The sequence below is a fragment of the Arxiozyma heterogenica genome, assembly GCF_036370985.1.
Source record: "Arxiozyma heterogenica strain weizmannii chromosome Unknown scaffold_7, whole genome shotgun sequence".
In the NCBI taxonomy this organism is placed as follows: Eukaryota; Fungi; Ascomycota; class Saccharomycetes; order Saccharomycetales; family Saccharomycetaceae; genus Arxiozyma; species Arxiozyma heterogenica.
This window is the reverse complement of record NW_027042660.1, coordinates 279,167-305,781: the sequence shown is the minus strand read 5'-3', so window position 1 is coordinate 305,781 and position 26,615 is coordinate 279,167. Positions and strand designations below refer to the sequence as shown.

The 26,615-nt window shown below is 30.5% G+C and overlaps 9 protein-coding genes across 9 annotated transcripts; 7 read left to right on the top strand and 2 right to left on the bottom strand.

The window, feature by feature from the left end:
- Positions 1-106: 106 nt before the first annotated feature.
- Positions 107-658, bottom strand: PWA37_004801 (glutathione peroxidase; the record flags this gene model as incomplete). The annotated part of the gene is made up of 1 exon (XM_064861274.1): positions 107-658. One exon carries the CDS (start codon positions 656-658, stop codon positions 107-109), a length of 552 nt encoding a protein of 183 aa, XP_064716951.1.
- A 1,148-nt stretch (positions 659-1,806) lies between these two features.
- PRE9 (proteasome core particle subunit alpha 3) lies at positions 1,807-2,616 on the top strand (the record flags this gene model as incomplete). Its single annotated transcript, XM_064861273.1, has 1 exon — positions 1,807-2,616. One exon carries the CDS (start codon positions 1,807-1,809, stop codon positions 2,614-2,616), a length of 810 nt encoding a protein of 269 aa, XP_064716950.1.
- A 767-nt stretch (positions 2,617-3,383) lies between these two features.
- Positions 3,384-4,028, top strand: LSB1 (Lsb1p; the record flags this gene model as incomplete). Its single annotated transcript, XM_064861272.1, has 1 exon — positions 3,384-4,028. One exon carries the CDS (start codon positions 3,384-3,386, stop codon positions 4,026-4,028), a length of 645 nt encoding a protein of 214 aa, XP_064716949.1.
- A 1,977-nt stretch (positions 4,029-6,005) lies between these two features.
- Positions 6,006-7,898, bottom strand: TPO2 (spermine transporter; the record flags this gene model as incomplete). Its single annotated transcript, XM_064861271.1, has 1 exon — positions 6,006-7,898. One exon carries the CDS (start codon positions 7,896-7,898, stop codon positions 6,006-6,008), a length of 1,893 nt encoding a protein of 630 aa, XP_064716948.1.
- A 2,670-nt stretch (positions 7,899-10,568) lies between these two features.
- On the top strand, positions 10,569-13,658 carry CBF2 (Cbf2p; the record flags this gene model as incomplete). The annotated part of the gene is made up of 1 exon (XM_064861270.1): positions 10,569-13,658. The coding sequence occupies one exon, from the start codon at positions 10,569-10,571 to the stop codon at positions 13,656-13,658; it is 3,090 nt and encodes a 1,029-aa protein (XP_064716947.1).
- A 359-nt stretch (positions 13,659-14,017) lies between these two features.
- Positions 14,018-15,400, top strand: VPS62 (Vps62p; the record flags this gene model as incomplete). The annotated part of the gene is made up of 1 exon (XM_064861269.1): positions 14,018-15,400. The coding sequence occupies one exon, from the start codon at positions 14,018-14,020 to the stop codon at positions 15,398-15,400; it is 1,383 nt and encodes a 460-aa protein (XP_064716946.1).
- A 1,109-nt stretch (positions 15,401-16,509) lies between these two features.
- Positions 16,510-17,739, top strand: BTN2 (Btn2p; the record flags this gene model as incomplete). Its single annotated transcript, XM_064861268.1, has 1 exon — positions 16,510-17,739. One exon carries the CDS (start codon positions 16,510-16,512, stop codon positions 17,737-17,739), a length of 1,230 nt encoding a protein of 409 aa, XP_064716945.1.
- A 1,504-nt stretch (positions 17,740-19,243) lies between these two features.
- Positions 19,244-21,574, top strand: SKN1 (beta-glucan synthesis-associated protein SKN1; the record flags this gene model as incomplete). Its single annotated transcript, XM_064861267.1, has 1 exon — positions 19,244-21,574. One exon carries the CDS (start codon positions 19,244-19,246, stop codon positions 21,572-21,574), a length of 2,331 nt encoding a protein of 776 aa, XP_064716944.1.
- A 2,000-nt stretch (positions 21,575-23,574) lies between these two features.
- MCM6 (MCM DNA helicase complex subunit MCM6) lies at positions 23,575-26,592 on the top strand (the record flags this gene model as incomplete). Its single annotated transcript, XM_064861266.1, has 1 exon — positions 23,575-26,592. The coding sequence occupies one exon, from the start codon at positions 23,575-23,577 to the stop codon at positions 26,590-26,592; it is 3,018 nt and encodes a 1,005-aa protein (XP_064716943.1).
- Between the last annotated feature and the right edge of the window lie 23 nt (positions 26,593-26,615).

The window sequence follows — 26,615 nt, the reverse complement described above, 5'->3', positions numbered from 1 at the left end:
AAATAAAAAATTGGACAAAAATACAAAATAAAACAACTTAATGATTATAAGAATATTTATACATATATGCTATTATGTAATGGCTAGTATATACCTACAAATGATTTCAAATAATTGTCTTAATATCTGGTTCAATATCCTTTGGCTCAGCTAAAGAAGAATATCTTTGAACAACATTCCCATTCTTATCAATTAAAAATTTTTCAAAGTTCCATTCGATACTTTGGATTCCCAGTGGACCACTTTTCATACTCTTTAAATACGCGAAAACAGAATCTGTCTGATTCCCATTGACATTAACTTTCGACATTATCGGGAAGGTGACCCCATATTTATTAGACACAAAATCCATAATCTGTTCGTTTGAACCTGGTTCTTGTCTCCTGAACTGGTTACAAGGAAACCCTAAGATGGTGAAACCTTTATCTTTATATTTTTCATATAAATTTTGTAAACCTTCATATTGTTTGGTAAACCCGCACTGAGAGGCTACATTAACTATTAATACAGTTTGCCCCTTTAATTGATTAAGCTGGATAAGGTTCCCCTTTATATCCTTTGCCGAAAGATTATAAAATTCGGATAAACGTCTTTTAAAGATATGAAGAGAGGAAGTAGTAACAGGAAAAATTCTGAATGAAGAATGTGTTTTGAACATTTTAAGAAGTATATAGTCGTATAAATACTTAAGGCACTGTTTAGAAGTAACTTATTCCTGATATTATCTTATGCTTTCTTAATAAATATATTTTAAAGATCTAAGGAGAAAAAGATGGCTTACGAAAATAAGATTGTTACCAAGGACATCATATAATTAGTTAATGCCTAAAAGATGTATATATATATAAGAGAAGGAAAAAAAAGAAAATAAATAGAGAGATCAATAAAGCAACAAAGACAAAGACTCTTAATAGAGAAGTAGATTCTCAACCATACCTAAAGTAAGCTATATGTTGCATAAAGGCTTTAAACGAAATGTTGGCAAAAATTTATATATTCCTTTGTATATTATTTGATTGATAAGAGAAAAAAAAGCCTCTCTAATGTTCTTTCCTTTCTCCCCTCTGTCTCCCTTCATAATAATCAAGAGTGAAAGAATGCTGGACAAAGAATAGTATTTTCTTCAACATTGAGAAACATTTTTTGTTATAGTATCAGATCAGAATAACACTGTCAATCTCTACTTTCTGCTTTTGTTGTTCTTGTCGTAAAGTTGTAATGGAAAGAGACATCTTATCTAGAATATGCAAACAACACAATAACAGAGGTTAGGTATGGCATATATGCACACATTGAATATAGTAGAAGTAAGAGTAATAATAATATACAGACCAGCGTGGAGTTAGATTAGGGTTCAGAATAAAAGTAGGGCACAACACCCATACCTCTTACTTCCTTTGATGTAACTATTCACGAGATGTTTAAGTGTGAGAACTTGTCGAAAAGTTTCAAAGGCAAAAGTAATAAGGGAATAACAATTGAATGTATGCGTATATATGTGTGTGCGATTTTTAATAAAAGAATGCCTTTACAGCGCTCAAAAAGTTTTCTGCTTATATAGATAGCGTGTATACTGTTGTGGTTAGAGACCTTTAACAGGAAAACAAGTTCTTGTTACAAAGTTTGCGTGAAAATTTTGATCTTTTTCTTTTTGTTCTTTAGTGCTTCTGTGTTTTTTTATAATTGCCACCCAAGTACTCTTATAAAGATAATATTTTAGACATAAATAGATAAACACCACTATTCAAAACATAGTTATTTTTTTCTTCCTTCCAGAGTAATTAAAATTAAAAAACAAAATCAATAATGGGTTCAAGAAGATACGATTCAAGAACAACTATTTTTTCTCCGGAAGGACGTCTATATCAAGTTGAATACGCCTTAGAATCCATTTCTCATGCAGGGACAGCAATAGGTATTATGGCAAAGGATGGTATCGTATTAGCAGCAGAAAGGAAAGTGACTAGTGCATTATTGGAGCAAGATACGTCCACGGAAAAGTTATACAAATTGAATGACAAAATCACTGTGGCTGTGGCTGGTTTGACAGCAGATGCAGAGATCCTTATAAATACTGCAAGATTCCATGCACAAGATTATTTATTGACTTACAACGAAGATATACCTGTGGAGATGCTAGTCAGAAGAATGAGTGATATAAAACAAGGGTATACACAACATGGTGGGCTGAGACCATTTGGTGTATCATTTATTTATGCTGGTTATGATGATAGATATGGGTATCAATTGTATACATCCAATCCATCAGGTAATTATACAGGTTGGAAAGCTATTAGTGTTGGTGCCAATACATCTGCAGCTCAAACACTTTTGCAGATGGATTATAAAGATGATATCACATTAGAAGAAGCTACAGAACTTGCTTTGAAAACTCTATCAAAAACAACCGATAGCAGTGCTTTGACATATGATAGATTGGAGTTTGCTACAATTAAAATGAAACCAGATGATGGAAACGGTTCTAAAAGGGTATACCAAAAGATTTATAAACCAAATGAAATCAAACAATTATTAATTAAGACTGGTATAACTAAGAAATCAAAGAATAATGAGGATGGCGAAGGCGAAGGTGAAGATACTGAAATAAAATTATGAAAGTAAATAGAAAGATACAAATAAATGGGATATATAAGTATTTTTATCATAACAAAAAATATTATATTTTAATAAAATTGCAAAATCGTAGAAAATATTTTTTTAGTTTACTCTGATCTAATGTGATCTAATCATTACTTAAAATTTAATAATTCATTTTGTTCTTGTAAGTACCTATGATTTACTGCAACATATATGTGTATATATATATGGTTATATTGATATGCGAATACATAAGGCCTGAGTATATTACGAATCTTAATTTTTTTCCAAGGTATTAGCACACCAAGAATCATACTAATAGAATGAATCATGTTTTTTTAATATTTTGATCCACAGATATATTCTTGTTGTGCTTTGCTTCTTCTTCATTGTTAAGTTGCTTGAGGAAATTTATGAGGCGAAGTAAAAAAATTGATTACTTTTTTCTTTTCTTTTCTTTTTTTTTTGTTTGTAGGTTGCATCGATAAAAGTTTAATAACAAGAACTGTAGAATATATATATATATACGTATATGTGTATGTATTTATATATACGTATGCTGAATCTCATAGGCCCTATGATACATACAGTAAATATGGTATATATGATGTTGCTATATATGTATATGTGGAAAAGATACCTGTAACAAGTAGTCTTCTGTGACCAAGCCTCTTTTTTAGTCATATAAACTTCGAGAAAACAATAGGTAGTAAGAAAACACTTGTATTAAACTACTTTTTCAATAATAGTCATTTAATAAAGAAAGAAGGAAAACAATAATAACAATGTCAGAGGCTTTAATTAATCGTTCATTGACCAACATTAGAACTGAATTAGACTTTTTACTAGAAAATAAAGTTATCTCTAAAGATTTTTATGATGAATTTAATAATAGATTACCAAAGGATTCTAGTAGGCCAAATAAGATCAAGAAGACAAAGAAGTTTGTTGAAGCAATTTATCCATATGAATCACAACAATCAGGTGATTTAAGGCTGAATGTAGGCGACAAAATTGAAGTTTTGGAAGTTTTATCTGAAAGCTGGTTGAAAGGTAGGTGCAATGGTCAAATTGGTGTTTTCCCTTCAAATTATGTTAAACCATTAAATAGTTATAACATCAACACTAATAATAATAATAATAATAATAGTGTATATAGACCATCTGCACCTTTACCAAATCAACAATATAATAATAATGAAAAAATTTCTAATCATAACAATAATAGCAATTACACACAAATTGCTTCACCACCACAACTACAATCACAAAAACCACCGAAAAAGCATAATCATCAATTTTTACATCAATTTGGCAGTAGATTAGGTAATGCAATTATATGGGGTGCAGGTTCTAAATTGGGTCAAGATTTGGTGAATTCTGCATTTGATAAATTGCATGATAGAGAGATCAAAAATGAGAACGAATGACAGACTGAAACATTTCAAGAGAATATCTTGATTTGAAAAATTTCCACTAGATGTAAATATTTTATTACTTATAACTTAAGCTGTTGAGAATATCAACACGTTTTTCACTAAGAATCGTGACCTAGGAAGTTTTAGGAATGATTTATATTTCTCTAAGATGTTTAAAATTTAAATTTGCAGTAATATTATTTATTATTCTGTAAATGTATTTAAAGTCAATTAATGTAAAAATAATTTTATATCTAGGGACATCCATAATCGAAGACAACATATATATGTATGTATGTGTATTAAATTAATTAAAAATTCATCCAAACAATGGAAGTTTTCGTTCTAAAATAATAAAAGACATCATTTTTTGGAATTTAAATTGTATTCAGTAACAAAGTTGGTAAATATGAGAGTACTTGTATTTTGGCTTTATTTTTGTCCATATTATATGGAGTAATATGGAGAAAAAAATATGAAAAATTATTAGTTATATTATACAAATATGCATTAATTGATTATAAGAATAATTAAATACTTAAAATACTATACTAAGATATACTTAGCTCCATATAATTTTTTTAAAATCTAAAACAAACGAAGTTTACCTTTCTCCAATGACTCATACGTTAATTGGATACTACTTCAAATCGTTAAAACATGGACAGTTTAAAAAATCGACATGTATGAGGCTAAGTTATATCTTTGCACATGATAAATGAAAATTTAGTTCATTATGATGCATAGAGCCTTTGTAATCAACTAGTTCCTAGCGACATTTTTGAAAATCTTAATAATAAGCCCATTTAGAAAATTATGATATTAACATCTAATAAAGTGGTTATGAAAAAGTACTTTACAAACTCAGCAAACAGAAAACAAGCATTTAAAGACAGTTAAATATTACTGAATTGGATATGAATAGCTAAATTAGTTCGTTGGGGAGGAAGATTTGAGAGTTTTAACAAAGCAACCTTTCACAGTCCTTAATTTAAAAATAGTGAGTTCAGATGGTTTGAAAAAGATGTTTGTTCAAATATTTATTGATATTGAATATATACAAGAACGAATAGGGACCATGTTTACAATATTTCTTATTGATTTGTGACAATATCGTTGATTATTCTTCAGTCTTAGTGTTTATTAGTACTTGTTTTGATTTTTTTTTGATTTATTTTAAATCAGATTTATCCTAGAATAACATGAATATCCAAAAATTACTATTTTGGGGGAAACAAGCAATCTTGAACTTTCTAAAATCAAAAAACAATAGACTCAGATACAAAATGTTCATAATATCAAGATATTATCTTTGAATTTGTCAACTCCAGGGTTAATGTTAACGTTAAAAATAATAGTAATAATATTCTCTACATAGGACAGAAAATTTGTCTATTATTTATATATGTACTTATACGAAATTTTCTACTACAATAATAATGAAGAATAACTCTAACATAATATAAAATGTAATGCATTATTTATTGATTGTTTCTAAATATAGTATATGTAATAGTCTTAATGTGATATCACTGTATAAAACTAAATTGAAAAAAAAAATTATTTGAATGATTATGACAATGAGTATAATTAGTAATTAAATGACTGATTGATTGAAGTTCAGGATAACTTAAGAATAAGAAAAACACATAATAAACGAAAAGAAAAATGAAATATAAAATAATAACAATAAAAGTCCTATTGTTTATGTACGTTGATTGCTTGTGACAATAACGTTGTCTTGTTCAAAGATGAAGAATATCAATGGGAGCAATATCTATAATGTAAAATATTCTTTGGTTTTTTTTCTTTTCATGTACTGTATTATAACTGTTAATAAAGTTCATTAAGCTTCTATCACAAAACTACCTGAATGCCATATTATATGTATTATGGAGAATAAATTCCCCAAGTAACAACTGAACTCAACAGTAGTAAGAATTTTAAAAAAAAGGCGGAGAAGAGGCACACAATAAAAGACAGAGTCACTCAAGCATCAATGGAATCAATGGAGTAATCCTTTTTGGATAACTTGTGTCTCAAACCTTTACCCCAGTAAGCAAAACCGTATGGTAAAGCAATCATTGCAGTGGAGATAAAACCTAATAAGTATGAACCCCAATGTAGGTTTAATCTGTGATACATTTGAGTTGTGAATAATGGGAAGGCAGCACCACCTGCTGATCTTAAGAACACTTTTGTAGCTAAAGCACTAGAAGCATATTGAACGTAACAGTCAATGATATAGTTATTTAATGAGTAGTAAATTAAAACCATACCGAAACCGAAAGATAAACCAGAAGAAGCTGGACCAACCCAGATAACCTTCTTTAATGCAGTGGCACCTAAAATCCAAAGAGCAATTGCAGCAAATGGAGCACCAATCATAGCACCTAATAAACGGTCTTCTGGAGTTGGTCTACGTTTTTGAGTGATTTGCATATACTTACTTTCACACCAGAAAGTGAATGCCAATGCAAAAGTGGCACCAATTAAAACTGGAACAAACATTAAACCAATTAAATTATCCTTCCAGCCGTACAACTCACCAAAGATGACAGGGAATGCAAAGAAGAAAGCATATAATAGAGAGTAAATTAAACAGACATAGAAACATGTGGCAACTAAAACAGGTTCAGTTACAGCAAAATACAAAGGTCTCAATAAACATGTTCTAACGACTTCACTGAAACTTGTACCTTGGGCCTCTTGTTCGGTCATAATCTTTGGATTACCAGTTTCCTTTCTTAATCTAACAGCACGTTTTCTTAAAATGACTGGTGCATAAGTTTCAGGAATTAAAGAAGAAATAATCCACATAACACCAGCGAAAGCCATGTTGAACCAGAAGATGTAGTCCATTCTACCAGTAGATACAGAGACGAACCCATTCACCAAAGGACCAATACATGGACCAGCATATGGTGCCCAAGCAAAAAAAGCGATAGCTTTACCTCTAGTGGAACTTGGGAACATATCTGCAATAGAACCACCGACCAAACACAAACCAGATGAAGAAAAGACACCACATAAAAATCTACAGACTAACAAGCCACCCAAATTTGGAGCTAAAGCACATGGTATATTAAAAATTGTGTATAAACCCATAGATGTGAAATATGCAACCCTTCTACCGAATAAATCACTAACGGGGGACCATATTAATGGACCTAAGGCAAAACCAATAACCATTAAAGAACAAGATAAAATGGCAGCTTCCATAGAGACATGGAATTTCTTTTGAACGGTACCTAAACCACCAGTGATACAGGCAGAACCGTAAGCAACACAGACGACCAATGTAGATAATAAAACAGTGTAACACCAACGGACCCAAAGTGGCCAATTGTGAGGATTCTCTGGATCATTAGTAACAAAAGTCACGAATTCAATTTCAGGATCTAAGCCTTCTTCTTCTTCTATGGCATTTGAACTACTAGACTCTTCTGCGTCATGTTGTTGTTCATCTAATTCCTCTTTATCATGATTAGAATTGGATGAAGAACGAATACTTAGAGATCTATCCATTTGTCTTGTTCTAATACGAGATACAGATGTAGCAGTTCTACCAAGGGATTGTAAAGTAACAACAGGAACCAAACCAGTGGTAGTTTCCATAGTATATTCTTCAGGGAAAATAGCAGTTTTACCAGAAGTTTGTGGAGCATTAACATCCGGTAGAGGAGCTCTAGCAGTAACACCCATGTCAGCTAAACTTTTGACAGTTTCAGTACGAACTAATTTCAATTTGGTACCATTATTTTGTGTGTTGTCATCATTTTCAGTTGGAATATATTGTTGTGGTTGAGCTTCCAAATCAGAGGCTAAAGATAAACTTGATTGTCCAGAACTGAACGAATTAACAGAATGTAACTCACTCATAATTTATTTCAAAGAAAAAATTATTCTAAATATTTAAATGCGTATGCGCGTGTACTAGTTGAGAAAATGATATTAAAGTAAAAAAAAAAGACGGTGTGTATATGTAAAAAAAAAAAAGGGATTTAACTGGATAGGAGTCCAGTAACGGGTATATATATTATTTTTAACTAACTTGTCTGCTCGGGCTTGTGGTATCTTTAATAAAAAAGTCAAAAGAAATAGAAAGGCAGAAGCAAAGAAGCAAAAAGGTGGAACAGAAAGTGGCGTGTACGAATGCAAAAGAAGAAAATAAAAAAGCCAAACACATATCTCCATATATACATATATATATATATATATATATATACTCTTATCATATATATTATATATAATTGTGTGGTAATCATGGATTTAATATTCTATTATGGTTTTTTTTTAGACACATAGTATTATTTTAGTGCTATTGTTATTGGATCGATAATAAAATTGAGTGAAATTTTTACATATCAAAAAAAAAAAATTCATGAATATATCTCAAAAACTTTTCAATAACAAAGGCAAAAAACAAAAAAGTAAGAAATTAATGGATCAAAAATAGGAAATTTTGGATATAAAAAGAAAAAAGAGTGGACTTACCATTCAGAAAACAATAGATACGACTCAAAACCAAAGACAAAGAACAAATGAATATTAAATCTTCTAAAGAATATCAAAAATATAACTATTGTAATTGGTAAGAGAATATATATGTGTATAAAACTATATAGCCTAAAAGGGGAAATTCAATAAAGGACAACAATAGCTATAAAAATTTTCTATGAGTAAAAATAATAGCACAGCCGGCCGCATGACAAAAACAAAAAGAGTAAAAACAAGAAGAATACAATAAAATAAACTTTGTCCAGTTTGTCCGAGGGAATTAATTTTGTTTCTTTGGTATGGCGGTCGTGGTTTTATTATAAAAAAATTTTATGAATATAATTTTGAACGACAATAGTGTTTTTTTTTATTTTTTTATTTTTTTCTTCTAATTTCTTTTTATTGAATTTAAAGGGAAGAAAAATAGTAATTATTTGATTCTCTGCCGTAAAAACCCTCATTTTATATTGTTTGTTCAGTGTCATAAGATAGTATTAAGATTAATAGTTATTATTCACTATTTTTTTTTCTTGGTTGCCCTACAATCCTCTGATAGTCATTGATGTTTCACACATATTGGATGACTATTTCAATTAATAAAACCCTAAACATATTATTCGTGTCTAATCATATATAGTAAGTTCATTTTTAGTATTGTTTTTTTGTTTATTATCTGTTTCCTTTTTCAACAAGACTAAATTTTCTTGAAATCTGCATTGGGCAAAAAAAAACACCTCAAGTAAGAATTTCTTTTACTCCATTGACTATTATGCCTTTTATTTCATTTCGATTCTCTTTTCTTTTAAAAATTTGATTTTGACAGGAAGAAAGAAAATATGGATAATTTTAAAATCTCTGTTCAATCAATTGTTTGTCCACCCACAGACTTCGGGACTCAAACAATATGATCAGTTTCTCTCTTTTTTTTTTAAAAAAATTGATGGGTTTTATGCATTTGTAATATTTCGGTGAAGAATGATTAAATCAAGAATTGATACTTTTTTGTTAAATAACGCGTATTGAGCGGCTCATGCTATATATTCATATATACATGTGGGTGCATGCTTATGTGTTCCACTTGAAGAAAAATTTGTGATTTTCTTTAAAGGCCCCAAATTAATTTGATTAAATAAAAAAACAAGGTAACATGTACATCTTGTAGAACTTTGTTTGCTTGTTTGTCTTTGTTCGTTTGCACTTATTGTAAGAAAAGTTCTTCAAGAACAGTTTATATTAACTGATTAAAGTTATAAATAAAAGAAGAAGTTATGTCGAAGTAGGGATATCTTTTTTTTTCTCTTTCTTCTTGTTATATTTTTGGTCGAGTAAAGATTTTGCGTATTTGAAGTACCTTTCATTACATTCTTTCTTCTTGTTTACACTTTGTATAATTTTGTGTACGCATACTTTTTTAATTAAATAGACTCTGTACTTCATTCACTTTCTTTTTTGCTATTTGTGTATTAGGACTATTAAAGACATATCTTTCCCTCAAATCTTTTAATCATCAACTAATCAACACCCTTTCCCTTTTAAACCAGCATCATATATGTTAGTATGTGTTATTTTGTATTTTTTTATTCCTTATGTTAAAACAGTTCTATATATTCAAGACAAAGAAATAGAGAGAAAAAAAAAAAAAAAAAAAAAAAAAAAAAAAAAAACAGAAATTTAAACGTGTATAATGATATTGTCGTGTCAGATGATTTGTTTAATCAAAAAGAAAAAAAGAAAAAGAAGAATCAAACAAAGCAAAACCTTAAAAGCATAATGCACATTTCATTAATAGCTAGAATGTACTTTTAGTGCTCAAGTTAGTTTCTTGGGCAGACATTATCAATTGCTAACAATACTAATGGAATCTCTTAATTGTTGGAATTTCTTATCAATATCTATATCTATGTTGTATTGTTTTTTGTTTTGTTTTTTGTTTGTTTTTTTTTATTTTTTCTGATTTGTAAAAGCATCTAGTGTCTCAAAATAATCCAATATTTACATAACGATATTGTATCATTGATATCCGAAATTTAAAGAAATTTGTTAGAAAAAGTTATGATTACTAGAAAACAAAAGCTACAAAGACTCCATAATTCTACCACAAAACGATTGACTACTGTGTATAAAACATATTTGATCTATTATGGGAATTGGTGTAAAAATAATGATTTATTGGTAAAATATGCAGATCAGTTTCAACCGTTGTCTAATGATAATGATAATGACAATAATAATAATACTGATAACAATAACACTGATAATAATGATGATTTTCAACAAAACGACGATATATCAAATGATGATGAAGCTGTCATATATAAAAACTTGCCCATATCATCCCAGCTAGTACATCAATTTTTAATCGAAAATGTAATACAGAAGTTTAAAAGCAAATATAATGAGGATGAAAGTATCACAGATGTTTTGTCTCGATGGGTTAATGGTTTTATCTTCATATCTAAATTATGCGATATATATGGTAATTTGATGATCAAAAGAAATAGACTAGATGAAGATTATCTCTTCAACATGATTCAACTTCATACATATGCTAATGATCCCACTAAACATATTCCTTGTTATAAAATATCAATAAATTCATGGAACTCAAATACCAAGAGTTTAAATTCAATTGTTTTTAAGACAGCTAATGAAAAATTGAAGTTTTTGGTTGATTTCCATATTACAACATATCTAAGATTAACTTTTAAAGAGAGATCACAGATAAGATTATGTTCTTTCCGATTATTAAATAATACAAAAATTATTCTTGACACAAAGTATTCGAAGGATTTGGCTATACTATATTATGATTTATCTCTTGACAATTTTTCAAAAGAAATTAGAAAACCTTTAGCTTTATTGCCTCACGAGAACCCGTTCCTATGTCCATATACGACATTAGCAGCTTCTCTATTTCTAAGATTCTATGGTATCCGCTATTTCTCTAAAGGTGAAGGCTTCCCTAATTTATATGATCCTAATGAAGTAGCGAATTTATATCTATTATCATCAAAATATGAATCAAAGTATCCTAAGGAATCGATGATTGGTAGCTATTATTCTAACATGTTTAAATATTGTGATATTCCATACAAGAAAAAATATTATTTTGAAAAATTGTATCCAGTATATCCCACATGGACATCTAATTTATATTTTGGTAAATTTGAAGAACTGTTTTCTAATGATAGAGTGCCATGGGATTATATGAACATTTTAAATGGATATAATCCATACTGTGAAACAACGAGAATCAAACTTGGAACAGAATCCAACATCCCATCTCGAGATATAATTTCCTCGGTCTTCCCTGAAATAGAAATTTATAGGGGTAATTGGAACCAATTATCAACAGATTCTAAAAGATTTATTAAAATGTTGGAAGTAATTAGGTTTAAGTTTGTATTGGATTTACCAGTCATTTATAAGATTTTTCCAGAGCACGATATTTTTATGCATCCTATCTTTAAAGAACCAAGATTACAATATTATTTAAATGGTATTCAATTGCAAGACCATGAACCGTTATTTTTTAAGGTAGACTGGACACTAGATAATGATGGTCCTAATAAAAGCAGTCTTTTCAATTTATACGAGGGATTAGTTGATCAACCTTCTTTCCTATCAAATATTGATTTGCCGGAAGTTAATGTGAAATCATTAAACTTGGATATAAAGCGGTCTAATTCGTTTGATGAAGGTAAAAGCATGCAAAAACAAAGTGGCTCTTCAGATATGTTTCAATTTCCAGTGAGATTTTTAGACAAACCACAAAAAAATACTGAAGAAGTTGTTAAGAAAGCTCCAATTGAATTGAAGGTTTCGCCAAATATAGATGAAGTTTCGGAACAATTAAGAGAAGAAAATTTTAAATTTATTCAAATTCAAACTTTGAACATTTTTCAAGAATTTACTGATTTATTATCTGATATTTTTGCATATCTTCCATTGAAGTCATCTTCTAAAATGGAGATAGATAAGATTATGAATGGATATGTAGAAGTATTGAACTCTAAGTTAAAGGCAACTACACCTACTAATATAAAACAATATTTGTCAACAAATAGATCTTTTAAAAAAAAAGGTTCCAGAAGAAAAGATACATCCCTTATAGAATTAGAAGATAGTGGAAGTAATAGTGATGATGATCACAGAGTTCCTTTACCGATTTTAAAAAGAGAAAAATCAAGTTCACTATTTAGAGTTTTCAGTGTAAGTGGCCATTCTAGTGATGAAGATGAGGAAAAAATTTCAGAGGAACCACCTACGGAGGGAAAGAAGAATAAACAGACACGTCACAGAAATACTGAAGATAAACAAGAAGGAAATGAAAAGAAAGAAGAAGAGAGCAATAATGATAGTGAAGAGGATGACCAGTCAGACCAGGAAGAGCAGTTAAAAGATATGATTGATGAATTAGTTACAACAAAAGTGGGTATTTTATTGAAAAGACAAATGGATATGTTAGAAAATAAAATGGAGAAAATAGTAGATAGTATAATTGAATCTAAGTTAAATCAAAAAATTGATTTTTTTATTGAACATAGACTAAAAAGATCTGTAGATGAGTATTTGAAACAAAATGAATTAGATATAATACCATCAAAACGAATAAAGGTTATGGAGAGCAATTTTGCTCAAAGGGTGCAGAATAAGGCAACTGCATTATCTTTAAATGGAGGGACAAGAACAACAGAATCGCCCAATGATATTAATTCAGATTATTCAATAACAGAGTCAACTCCAGTTTCAATTAAGAATTTTCAAGATAATAATTCTGTCTCGAATAGTGACAATTATAATTCATTAAGTTTTCATATGCAACCATCGATTAATGACATTCAAGATGTTATAATTGAATGGTTCTCACCAAATCCTGCTATGAATAACGAATGTGTGCACTCAATGGATAATAAATATGGTAGAGCATGGCGATCTAAGAACGACCATATTTATCAGATAAGGGAACATATTGTTGATTATTACGTGTATCTGACAACAATTGAAGCACTTGATAATTTACAAGCCATTGCTTATTGTAAAAAATTACAAGGACAAAGGACCATTGAAGAGTTTTCAAACTTTTTAGAAATATACAAGAATAGCCATCATGGTTCGTTTGAGGGGCTATATCAAGGATAAGTAGTTATTTTATACCTGTATATGATCTATTTCGACGTAAAAAGTACTAATTTACCAATGTTTTATTTCATGAAGGAAAAAAGTACTTTAATATATAAATATTCTTCTTTTCAAAATATACCATAATGAGTTACAAGTTATTTATAAGAAAAAGGAAAAAAAAAAACTTACGATTTTCATATTTATAAATTATATTTAACACAAAGGGGAAAATAGACAAGGTAGAGGAAAGATTGAATGGAATATGGTATAATCACTTTAAAGAATTTTTTACGCCTTACTCAGAACGTTAGATAAATCTGGATTCAAATAAATAAAAAGTAAGAAAAGGAAAGAAGAGGTTTTTTCAAATACAAGATATGTATTTGATCTATACTTTCTTCTTAAACTTGTGGTGTCTGCATAGATCAGTAAATGCAAGAACAAAGGAAAATCAATTAAATCTTATATTTCATCAAAGGTTTATATCAGAAGAGCAGATAGAATATGAATTTAAATTAAAAACTCAAGAATTAAATATTCCACCTATTCTTTCCCCAGAAGAACTTACAGATGAAACAAAGTCGATACCGAAAAGATTACAATCTGTTCCACAATATATATTAGATAACTGCCCCCTTGTGCATTTATATAGTGAAGAAAGATATTGGCCAGCTGATATTAAGGATTTTGTCACTCATTTTCATATTGAAGACTCGAATGGGGTCATTGTTAATGTCTCACACCCTTTGACTTTGCATGACCTTAAACAGTCATATAATGTATCCCTAGAGAACGGAACCTTTACGAATGTTGATAGTGAAGGAACTTTTATGACATCTAATGAAAAATTTAATGATAATACAGAGTGGTTATTTGGATTCCGACCTGAATACGGTACTGGTCGAATTAAACGAGCCCCAGCAGTTTTATTTATTGTTGACAAAGGTAATGGATGGGTAGATGCATATTGGTTTTATTTCTACCCTTTTAATTGGGGACCGTTTATAATGGGATATGGGCCCTGGGGCAATCACATAGGTGATTGGGAACACAGTCTAGTAAGGTTCTATATGGGGGAACCAAAGTTTCTATGGATGAGTGCTCATGGTGGTGGAAGTGCGTATCATTTTCATGCAATTGAAAAAGTTAAAAAACTAAGACATGTTGATGGAAAGATACAGAATTCGATTGTTTGGAGACCGTTGATATTTAGTGCGCGTGGAACACATGCCAATTATGCTACGGTGGGTCAACATTCACATGATGTTCCATTCTTTTTCATGCCTTTAAGTGATTTTACAGATCGTGGACCAATGTGGGATCCTGTTTTAAATTATTATGCATATCAATACAGTGGGCAAGACATATATCCGATAACAGATAGAGAAAAAGATATGGGGACTGAATGGCTACGATATGCAGGAGCATGGGGCAATAAACGATTGAAATGGAATGATCCAAGACAAAAATGGTGTCCTGTTCAATGGAGATACATTGATGGACCAAGAGGACCCTTGAGCAAGAATTTAGAAAGAATGTCTTTATGCCAATCATTTAAATGGTGGAATTTTTGGAAGGGATGCCCTGCAAGACAATGGCTTAAACGTGGAGAAGGTTTGGATGCAGAAAAAAACGATTCATTTGGTGATAACTGTGGTATTCTTTTATACAAGATACGTCCAAAGTGGTTACGAGGTTTAGTTAGACTATTTATGTGGAGGGGTGTGCTTTGCTTCTTAATGGATTACTTTACTGGATGAAGTGTTACATTATATAATAGGCGCTGTTTTTAAAAGGACAAAAAAAAATCAAAGAAAACATTTTAACAACAATTAAGTGTAAGGATTACATTTGTCAGGTATTTTTAATGGAATGAACATAAATATTTGTATGTAATTACAGAAGCATAGTTGGATGATGAGCTTATACTCATTTGTGCAACTATATGGTAAATTACATTTTCTTGATTAAATTAATATTATTTAGGGTCAAATGAAAGAAAAAACAAAAAAGCTACACTTCCAGTAACAAGAGGATAGGGCTGTCATAAATTTTCAAAAATATTTTTTGTGGGGGTGCTCCTTTCTTTTTTTTTTGATAAGCCATTTTGAGTGAGAATTTTTAAAAAGACAGTGTCAACGATGATTCAAATTTCTTCCCTTCCCTTCCCTTCCCCTCAAATTCTCGAAACCTATTTCATCGCACAGATTTTTCTCGAGAAATGTTCTAGAAGGTCCGAGATTAAGATTTTATTTTTTTGTTCTCCCGAATACAAAAGGGGGAAAAAAGAAAGAAAAAAAGAAAATGTTCCGTGGATCAAAAAGAAAAGTTTCCGTGGTTTTTCTCTTTTTTTTTCTTTCTATGGGATTCCACCAGGTTCTTTCCTCGTAGAGGAGTAAAAGGGAAAATGAGGAGGAGAAAAGTTTCTGTACGCCATAGAACATTCTGGAAAATGCTTTAAAAAGCAGGCTGGTATGTTTTATTAACACTAAATTAAATCTGACTAATCGTTATGTTGGAAGGGTTTTTAGCTCAAGTGGTGGTAAATTATCTTACGTAAGGCTTCCTGGAATGACACACAAGTATCATGATTGATCTTCAAAAAACATATAAATAAGGTAAATTAAATTAGAAAGAGGATTAAATAGGTCTTTTTTTCCTCCTTTCTCTTTTAAATATTGAAATATTTTGTTTTCCAATTGGCTTCTATCATCGCTAAAAACAACAGCAATAATAACGATAATAGTCTAGTCAAAAAATTATACGCTAGATTACCTGGTTTACACAAAATAAAAGAAATACTATATTATATTTCTTTCCTTTTAAGAAAAAAAAAAAAAAAAACTAAAACAAAGACAAAGAAACAAAAATGTACAGTCAATTATACAGTCCATGTTTATTTCAGCAGTTACCTGTTTTCCATGAAAAAACTATCTTAAGGCAAGCTCCTTTATTCCAAGATTTTGCAAACAATAGATGTAATAGTAACGATAGAGTTATATTAACCACGAAAGAGAGTTCAAAAGGTGTATTGCTGACATTCCAGAAACAATTACCTTACAACAAATACTATCAAGCCATTGAAGAACAATACCACAATATTAAACAAACCATAAAACCAACATATCGTATTGTCACCGATTTTTTTGGAAATCAATATTATGTAGCCAATCAAATAGATGAACAAGCTGTTCTTGATCAAATTGATTGTAATGCTGTTGGACGTAAGTTAGCTAAAGAAATGTTTCAAGATTACTCATTGGAATTATCCCACGATGGTTCAAAATTAGTTGTTTGTTCTTCAAGAGATAACATCAATGAAAAATTACAATTTAACTCTTTCATATCGGACTTCCAAGTAGTAGGCTGTGGTGTGATTAATGAAAATACCGCTGTCTTAAAAATTGATGTTATCTTTGAAACAAAGAAAGAATTATTAGAAGCCCAATATCAAAAAGAGGAACAAGAAGATGAAAAGAAAAGACTTGCAGAAATTAAAGAAACTGAAAGGATATCTAGATTAGAACAAGAAAGAATAAGGAAGCAAAAGGAAGCTGAAAGAATTGCATTGGAGAAAGAAAGACGGGAAAAATCGGAAAGTACTATGAAACTAAAAGCCAAGCAAGAATTAGAAAAGAAACTTGCTTTGGAAAAGGAGCAAAAGGAACAAGAAAGACGTGAAGAAGAATTAAAGAGGAAGCAAGAAGAGGAAAGAAGAATCAAAAGAGAAAAGACACTTCAAGAACATATTGAATATCAAAGAAGTTTAGTTGAAGAAGAACGAAGAAGAAAGCAAGAAAAATTACAACAAGAATCTCTTTTGGCTTCTAAGCTAGATGCGATGGTAAGTGATTCAAATAACGTTGTCAATATTAATATTAATTTTCATAATGAGAATGATAATGATATCAGCGGTTATGAAAGTTCTGCAGTAGAATCAGCTGTATCTGATAGTGAAGATTCAGAAACTAGCATTTCTCACTCCTTAAGAAGATATTCTAGCCCTGTTCTTGAAGAGGTAGAGGATGATGAAATGAGTAGATATAATGAATCACTTATCAAATCTCCAAGAGGGACCTCTATAATAGAAGATGCATAATTTACTTATTTAAGCACAAATATACATACATTTATTTGTTTATTTATTTATGATAATATTATATAATCTTTAAAAAAAATACTTAACGATTTATACATTTCAATTATATTTAGAAGATATTATGATTATGGATCATTAAACAGTTTTTTTAGGGATGGTCGAAGATAAGGGAGAGAAAAAGAGTTATGGATATACTCAATAGTCAACTCTAGTGATTTTTATTGTTTTTTTTGTTTTATACAACTAATTCTTAGATCAAGAAAATTATATTATTTTAAAAAAAACTTTTTATTTTCCATTATTTTTTTCATTTTCTTGTAAAATAATAGTAAAAATTGGATAGGTTAAATGCAATGCTCTGTCTTTTTTTCGTATTTTCTGAAAGTACAGAGCATGCTATTGTCATACATAATCTCTTTACTTGTTTTTATTTTATTCACGTATTTCTTTATTTACTAATTCATGTATCAATCGAAACTATAAGTATATGTTTTATCTTTTATAACTTTTCACAATACTGTTTTTTTTATTTGTTTTTTTTTTCTTTTTGAGAAATGACGTCTTTTTCTGATTTTGGAAGTATGTAGATTTTAAAAACAATTGAAGAAAATCAGTAGTCCCATTTGGGGGAATCATTTGTGATTTCTTACTTCCTAATTCAGAAATCAAATACCCCAAAGGGGAAAAAGCTGTAAATTTCCCAAACTAAAAGACATTTTCATTGTTGACTCTCGGTTACCCCATTAGGAAATGGTGTCAATTTTCAAGAAATTGTTTTGTATTATAATTGTATTTGTTCTAAATTTTCCACCTTAAAGGCCGGCTTTTCGCAACCAATACTTTCATATCAAATTAGACTCTTCTTTTATTTTTACTTTGTTTTTTTTTCTTTATTGAATTCTGCATTTTGTTTAGTATTAGAAGACAGTTGGTCTTGTTGTAACAGATAGCATTCTTCTGTTATCCCTTCCTTGGCCATTGTGGCATTATTTTTGATCAACTTTGTTAACTTGTACTAGGAATTATTTTAAGGTAAAGACTCTTTTCCCAATCCCCCCTCCCCTGTGCAATTTTTTTGGTTCCTGTTTGTCAGAATACGATACACTTCAGTGATTCTGAGTGTGAAGAAAAAATCACTCTTAGCTTCTTTGTCTCTCGTTTTCTAATTACATGAAATTCAATTACACACATCCTTTATTAATAAACTTCTAGCAATCAAAACAGTGCATTTTCAGTTTGTTTGTTTATTTATTTTGTTTTTATTGGTTGAGTATTTGTGATCGATTACAAGATAATATTACAATATTAGCAATTCAGCCAAATAATAGAGTACAACATATTTATAAAATATTCTTGCTTTGCTTTAGAAACCTATTTTTAATAGATATTAGATTGATTTTATATCAGCAGCTGTCGAAATTTTCATTATTTTTTACAAAGTTGATATTTAGTTATCATAGTGTTATTGACTACGAATACAACATTTTTTTAAGTTACCGTCATTATGAGAAAATTAACAAATGAGTATAATGCTTCAAGAAATGTTATGGAAGAAAACACATCGTCTAGTCTGGAAGAATTTACGTCGAGTTCAACACCGTATTCAGAAAATAACGTTCAATATGACGATGAACAACTCAAAAATGTACAGGTAGCAGGTCGTTTTGATGAGTCACCATCTCTAAATAATCCGTTTACAACACAGCGTGATGATTTCATGGAATCATTCCCTGACAGTCAGGGAGATAGTCAAAATTCTTTACTGCCTACACACACACATGGGACTGCAAGATATCAAGCAAGTAACCCCTATCCAGACTATAGAGGATATTATTCAAGAGACAGGACAAGTGAAGGAAATAACAGAAATGTTAACAATACCAGTTATGATGGTGAATACACGTCTTCATCAAATTCTAAATCTAATTTAAATACAAATACAAAGTTTAATGATTCTATTGGTAATGAAAACTCCCCTCCAAATCCAGGTAAATATATCTCGACATCCAAACTTATAAGTGATATACCACTAAGTAATAGTTTTATCCATACCCCGAAACCATTTGACAGATACCCAAAAGTGAGTTCTACAGTTCCAAAACAAGTTCTACAAATTAATAAAGTGGTAATTTCACCGACAGAAACTAACACAAAAAGTTCAAATCATAATTCATCTTCTACAATAGATTCTTCTTCTTTTGGTTCGAAAAATAATGGTTTTATTGAAAAAGATTTTTCACCGTTTGGAGGATATCCAAAATCACTTTTCCCCCTGTCTATGGATGAAAAGGAGGTAGACGATTATTTACATAACCCAAATCCTGAAGAAGAGGCTAAATTAGATAGAAGAAGGGTCCTGGAAGATTTAAGACATATGAATACAAAATCACTTATGGGATTTGCAGGATTATTGACCTTGTTTCTTGGTGCAATGGCCGTATTCATTGTCTTACCTGCATTGACATTCACAGGTTATGTGAATCATTCAACAAAGACTGATTCAGTACCTGAAAATGTCACTTTTGTAGAATATCTAACAGAGTACCAGTACCCACAACTTGCAGCTATTAGAACTTCACTTATTGATCCAGATACACCAACTTCAGCATATACTAAAAAGTCTAAAAATGGTGACACATGGCAATTGGTTTTTTCAGATGAATTTAATGCTGAGGGAAGGACATTTTATGAAGGTGATGATCAATTCTGGACCTCTCCAAATATTCATTATGCTGCAACAAATGACTTAGAATGGTATTCCCCAGATTCTACCACTACTTCTAATGGAACTTTAAAATTAAGAATGGATGCCTACAAAAATCATAATCTTTTTTATAGATCAGGTATGTTACAAAGTTGGAATAAATTTTGCTTTACACAGGGATCTATTGAGGTATCTGCTAATTTGCCTAATTATGGGCGTGTTGCAGGTTTATGGCCCGGTATTTGGACTATGGGGAATTTAGCTAGACCAGGTTACTTAGCTTCCACGGAAGGTTTGTGGCCTTACTCATATGATTCTTGTGATGCTGGTATTACACCAAATCAAAGTTCTCCAGATGGTATATCGTATCTACCGGGTCAAAGGTTGAGTGCATGCACATGTGATGATGAAGATACTCCATCTCCTGGTATAGGTCGTGGTGCCCCTGAAATCGATGTTCTTGAAGGATCAGTAGATACTGCTTTGGGTACAGGTGTTGCATCTCAATCTTTACAAGTTGCGCCTTTTGATATTTGGTACATACCTGATTATGAATATATAGAAATTTACAATTTTAGCACCACAGCGATGAATAGTTATACTGGTGGACCATTTCAGCAAGCTATATCTGCTGTGACAACATTAAATACTGCATGGTATGAATATGGTCCACAAGGTGGATATTATCAGACCTTCGGTATGGAATATTTAAATGATGATAAAGATGGTTATGTTCAGTGGAGTGTTGGAGGGGTTCCTACATTTACATTATATTCCACAGCCTTACATCCGAATGGGAATATTGGCTGGAGAACAATTAGTAAAGAGCCAATGTCAATAATTTTAAATTTGGGTATATCTAATAGTTGGGATTATATTGATTGGCCCCAAATTTTTTTCCCTGTTACTATGTCCATTGACTATGTTAGGATTTACCAACCGAAGAATGCAATATCAACTACATGTGATCCAGAGGATTTTCCTACTTATGATTATATTGAATCTCATAAGAATGCATATACCAATGCTAATTTGACAAGCTGGAAAATGGCTGGTTATACTTTTCCCAAAAATGCACTCACAGGAAACTGTAAGAGTTCTGCTTGGAATGCAAGAAAAAAGAAAACATAGATAATTTTATGTTGATTCTGTTTATTCGTTATTAGTTATAAAATCTGTCCAATCGATATAGATAATAGGATATTCGTCTCTCTATTATGAAATATTTTAATCAGTTTGCATACATATAGTGCTCAACCAGTGAGCATAATTTCTTTTTGTTTTGTTCTTATATTTGTTGTTAGGGAGTTTTTATTGATACCCAGTGGTGAAAAAAAAAGGGGGGGAAGGTTGATATAATATATTTTTAATTTCTGCAGTCACAATTTATGCATTATATAATGATAGACGAGGAAATAACTTTATTGTTATTGTCTTTAAGTTTTAAAGTATTTTTTGCATTATATCCTTTAATAATTTTTCATAAAAGCCTTATGTAACAATTTTTAATAAAGCAGAAACTCTTTGCTCCACATGTTATCCATTTATAGTAATAATAATAAATTTAAATAATAAAAGCACACAGTTAGGAAGTTTAGTTTTCATTTACAATGGAAATTGTATTTTTGTATAATATGAATAAATTAGTGTTATATAAAAACATAGATATTATTTTAAACGCAGATTTAAGATAAAAGTAGATTACATTATTGATGGTTTTCTGGCTATTTAAAATGGTGTAAATAATGTTATAATATATCAGTTTTTTTTAAATATACAATATTTTGAAATACAAAAGCTTGATTTAATAAAAATTCTGAAGTCTGAAAATTATTATGTATTCATTATTTGAACATATGTTGTGTATTCTTGGTAAAATTATTTTGTATCCCTAATATAATTATCAAGTGGTATTACTATAATAAAATCAGTTCAAAATATATATATATTAGAAATAATTAAAACCATTATTGTTTAGAAAAGTTTAAAAAATAATTTGAATGTTTTGGTTCTATTTTAGGAAGTAATCTTCACTTAATAATCTTTTTTTAAAAGTTTTGTTTATCATATTAGACATACAATTAAACATTTGTTTGCCAACGACAATTTCTATGAACAAAAATTTTCAGAAATTTTAATTACAAAATACGGCTCTTATACACATAAAATTAAACCTTATCAAATTCGGTATAAACTTCTTTTATAATTCTCACCACTCTTTACTTCAATAACTCAACGACACTGAATAAAATTCATGTCTCGATTCAACTCCACTAAAGCACTAGCGTACAATATACATAAAAATTTATATTTATACTTTTGTATCTAATTGACAGTTAAGGAAGGCAATTTGAATTACAATAAACCATGTAAGTAACTTTAGTAAATAGTATCTTTTTTATATCTTATAAGAGTTACTTTTTTAATGATTTTTTTTTTCCCACCATTTTCTCCAGGTATAATACATTTGAACTATTCTGATGAGTTTTATTACCGTTTACTCTCATCACATACAATCTATGAACAGACCTTAATTTTGTTTTATTGATCCCCAAGAAAAAAATATTTATTAACTCTACTATTATTTTATTCTTTTAAACTAATTAAAGCTTACCAATACTCAGTGGATTATATTTACTTAACAACAGCCTATTCTTGTTTTCATTTGATCAATTATTGAATTCTCTACATCCATACTACAAGCAAACAAATTTATACATATACATATATTAGTTATTTATAGAATTTATAGCTGTTGATTGTTCAATCAGTTGACACAACGTCTTTTATCACAACTATTCTCGTTGTCATTATCACTACCTTTATTGCCATATGTTACCATTCTTTTGATTCTTGTTTACACCGATTAAAATTTTCTATTAATGATAATAACATTTCCTATTTGGGTAAAATCATAATACATTTTTTAGCTCGAGATACAAAAAATGAAAAAATGGAAAGAGAGAAAAAGTTAAAAAACAAGTTTAAACATAGATCAACGAACAACGTTTAAATATTTTTATACTTGTAGTGCCATGTCATATCATATTTAGTCTGTTAGATACAAATCGACTTTGAAACTTCGAACAAATCACAATACACGTAGAAAAACTATATTATAGCATAGTGAAATGTCATCACCACCACCCTCTGATTTAACGCCTGCCCACAGACCTTCAAACTCATCCCCGCCTGGATCTTCAATTCCTGGTACTTTTGCAAGTAGTTCGGCCTTTGAAAATGAATCTCATATCAATTCTCGAGTACAGTTTCCTAGCTCTTCACAATCACATCTAAATAATCCAAACTTGTCGCAATTTAGTTCCCAGAATGATCCACAAAGTGGAACCCCAGCCTCACCACATGATATTGAAGATTTACCTATGCAGGGGATTAGAAGAAGAACAGTAAACCATGTTAGAAAGGTAGATGATGTTACTGGTGAAAAAGTGCGTGAAGCTTTTGAACAATTTTTAGAAGATTTTTCTATCCCCAATGAGGAAACCGGTCAATCTGATAAAATCTATAGAGCACAGATTGAATTTATGAATGCTTATGACTTAAGTACTATTTACATTGATTATCAACATATTTCAATGAGAGAAAATGGTGCATTAGCAATGGCTATCTCTGAACAATATTATAGATTCTTGCCATTTTTAATTAAAGGTCTTAAAAGAGTTATTCGAAAATATGCTTCTGAATTATTATTAACAAGAGACTCAGTCCAAGGAGACAAAACCGAGGAAGGAAATCCTGATTCCATGAGATCACAAATTCCAAGTTCTTTACCAATGTCGAATGGTGCTACTTCGACCAATGAAACAAAGACAACAACTTCAACAACCAGTGTGGATCAAGCTGAACGTGTATTCCAAATTAGTTTTTTCAATTTACCAGTTGTCCATAGAATTCGTGATGTGAAATCCGATAAAATTGGTACTCTATTGACTATATCAGGTACTGTAACTAGAACTTCAGAAGTGCGTCCAGAATTGTATAAAGCCAGTTTTACCTGTGATGTATGTCGTGCCATTATTGATAACATTGAACAGTCTTTTAAGTACACGGAACCAACATTTTGTCCAAATCCAACCTGTGAAAATAGAGCATTTTGGACCCTAAATGTAGCTAGATCTAGTTTCCTTGATTGGCAAAAAGTTAGAATCCAAGAAAATGCAAATGAAATCCCAAATGGTTCAATGCCCCGTACATTAGATGTTATTTTAAGAGGAGATTGTGTGGAAAGAGCTAAACCTGGTGATAGATGTAAATTCACAGGTACAGACATTGTGGTTCCTGATATATCACAATTAGGTCTTCCAGGTGTTAAACCAAGTAGTATAAGAGATACACGTTCAATTGCAAGGTCATCTGAAGGTTTGAATAGTGGTGTTACCGGTCTACGATCCTTAGGTGTTCGTGATTTGACCTATAAAATGAGTTTTCTTGCATGTCATGTTGTTAGTGTAGGTTCTAATATTAACAACAATAATAATGACCCGGATGAAAAAAATTCAAACACAGAAAATGAATTAAATATTGATGCAAATTTATATGGGTACAGTGTATATCAGGATCATGAGAAAGATCAGGAATTATTTTTAAATAGTTTAAATGCAGATGAAATCAATGAACTAAAAGAAATGGTCAAAGATGAACATATTTATGATAAATTGGTAAGATCCATCGCGCCTGCGGTTTTTGGTCATGAAGTAATTAAAAAAGGGATTTTACTACAAATGTTGGGAGGTGTCCATAAGACTACTGTAGAAGGTATTAAATTAAGAGGTGATATCAACATTTGTATTGTAGGTGATCCATCTACATCCAAATCACAGTTTTTGAAATATGTTTGTAATTTTGCACCAAGAGCAGTTTATACCTCTGGTAAGGCTTCTTCTGCAGCTGGTTTGACCGCTGCTGTAGTAAGAGATGAAGAAGCCGGTGACTACACTATTGAAGCAGGGGCATTAATGTTGGCAGATAATGGTATTTGTTGTATCGATGAGTTTGACAAAATGGATGTGTCTGATCAGGTGGCTATCCATGAAGCTATGGAACAACAAACTATTTCCATTGCCAAAGCAGGTATTCATGCAACCTTAAATGCTCGAACATCTATCTTAGCAGCTGCCAATCCAATAGGTGGGCGTTATAACAGAAAGTTATCTCTTAGAGGTAACTTAAATATGACAGCTCCAATTATGTCTCGTTTTGATTTATTCTTTGTTATTTTAGATGATTGTAATGAAAAGATTGATACTGAATTAGCATCTCATATCGTTAATCTACATATGAAAAGAGACGATGCTATTCAACCACCTTTTACTAGCCAACAATTACGAAGATATATCAAGTATGCTAGAACATTTAAACCCGTTTTAACGAAGGAAGCTCGTAAATTCTTGGTTGATAAGTATAAAATTTTGAGAAGTGATGATGCTCAAGGCTACAGCAGGTCAAGTTATAGAATTACTGTAAGACAATTAGAGAGTATGATCAGATTATCTGAAGCCATTGCAAGAGCTAACTGTGTTGATGAAATTACACCTGCCTTTGTAGCTGAAGCCTATGATTTATTAAGACAAAGTATTATACGTGTTGATGTGGATGATATTGAAATGGATGATGACGAGAATGAAAACGGCACTGAGTCTCCTACTGAAAATGTCATTGGCACAAATGACGAATCGTCTCCAACAACAGAGGATGTTTCAAATACTAAGTCCAATGCTGAATCGGAGAGCAATAATCACAAACATAAAACTACAATCACGTATGATAAGTATATATCAATGATGAATTTGCTTGTTCATAAGATTGCTAATATGGAAAGACAACATGGTAAAGAAATGACTGCAACTGAGATTGTTGAATGGTATCTTTTACAAAGAGAAAATGATATAAGTTCAGAGAACGAATATTGGCAAGAACGGAAATTAGCATATAAAGTATTAAAAAGATTAGTTAAAGATAGAATTCTTATGGAAATTCGTGGTACGAGAGAGAATATGAGTGAAGATAACGAAGACGAAGAAGTTCAAGTTCAAGTAGACCCAAGTAAGATTGTTTATGTTATCCATCCAAATTGTGAAATGCTTGATACTATGGAAGAACATAATGGAGAAGAAACAAGAAATATATAATGAATAATATTCATATATATATA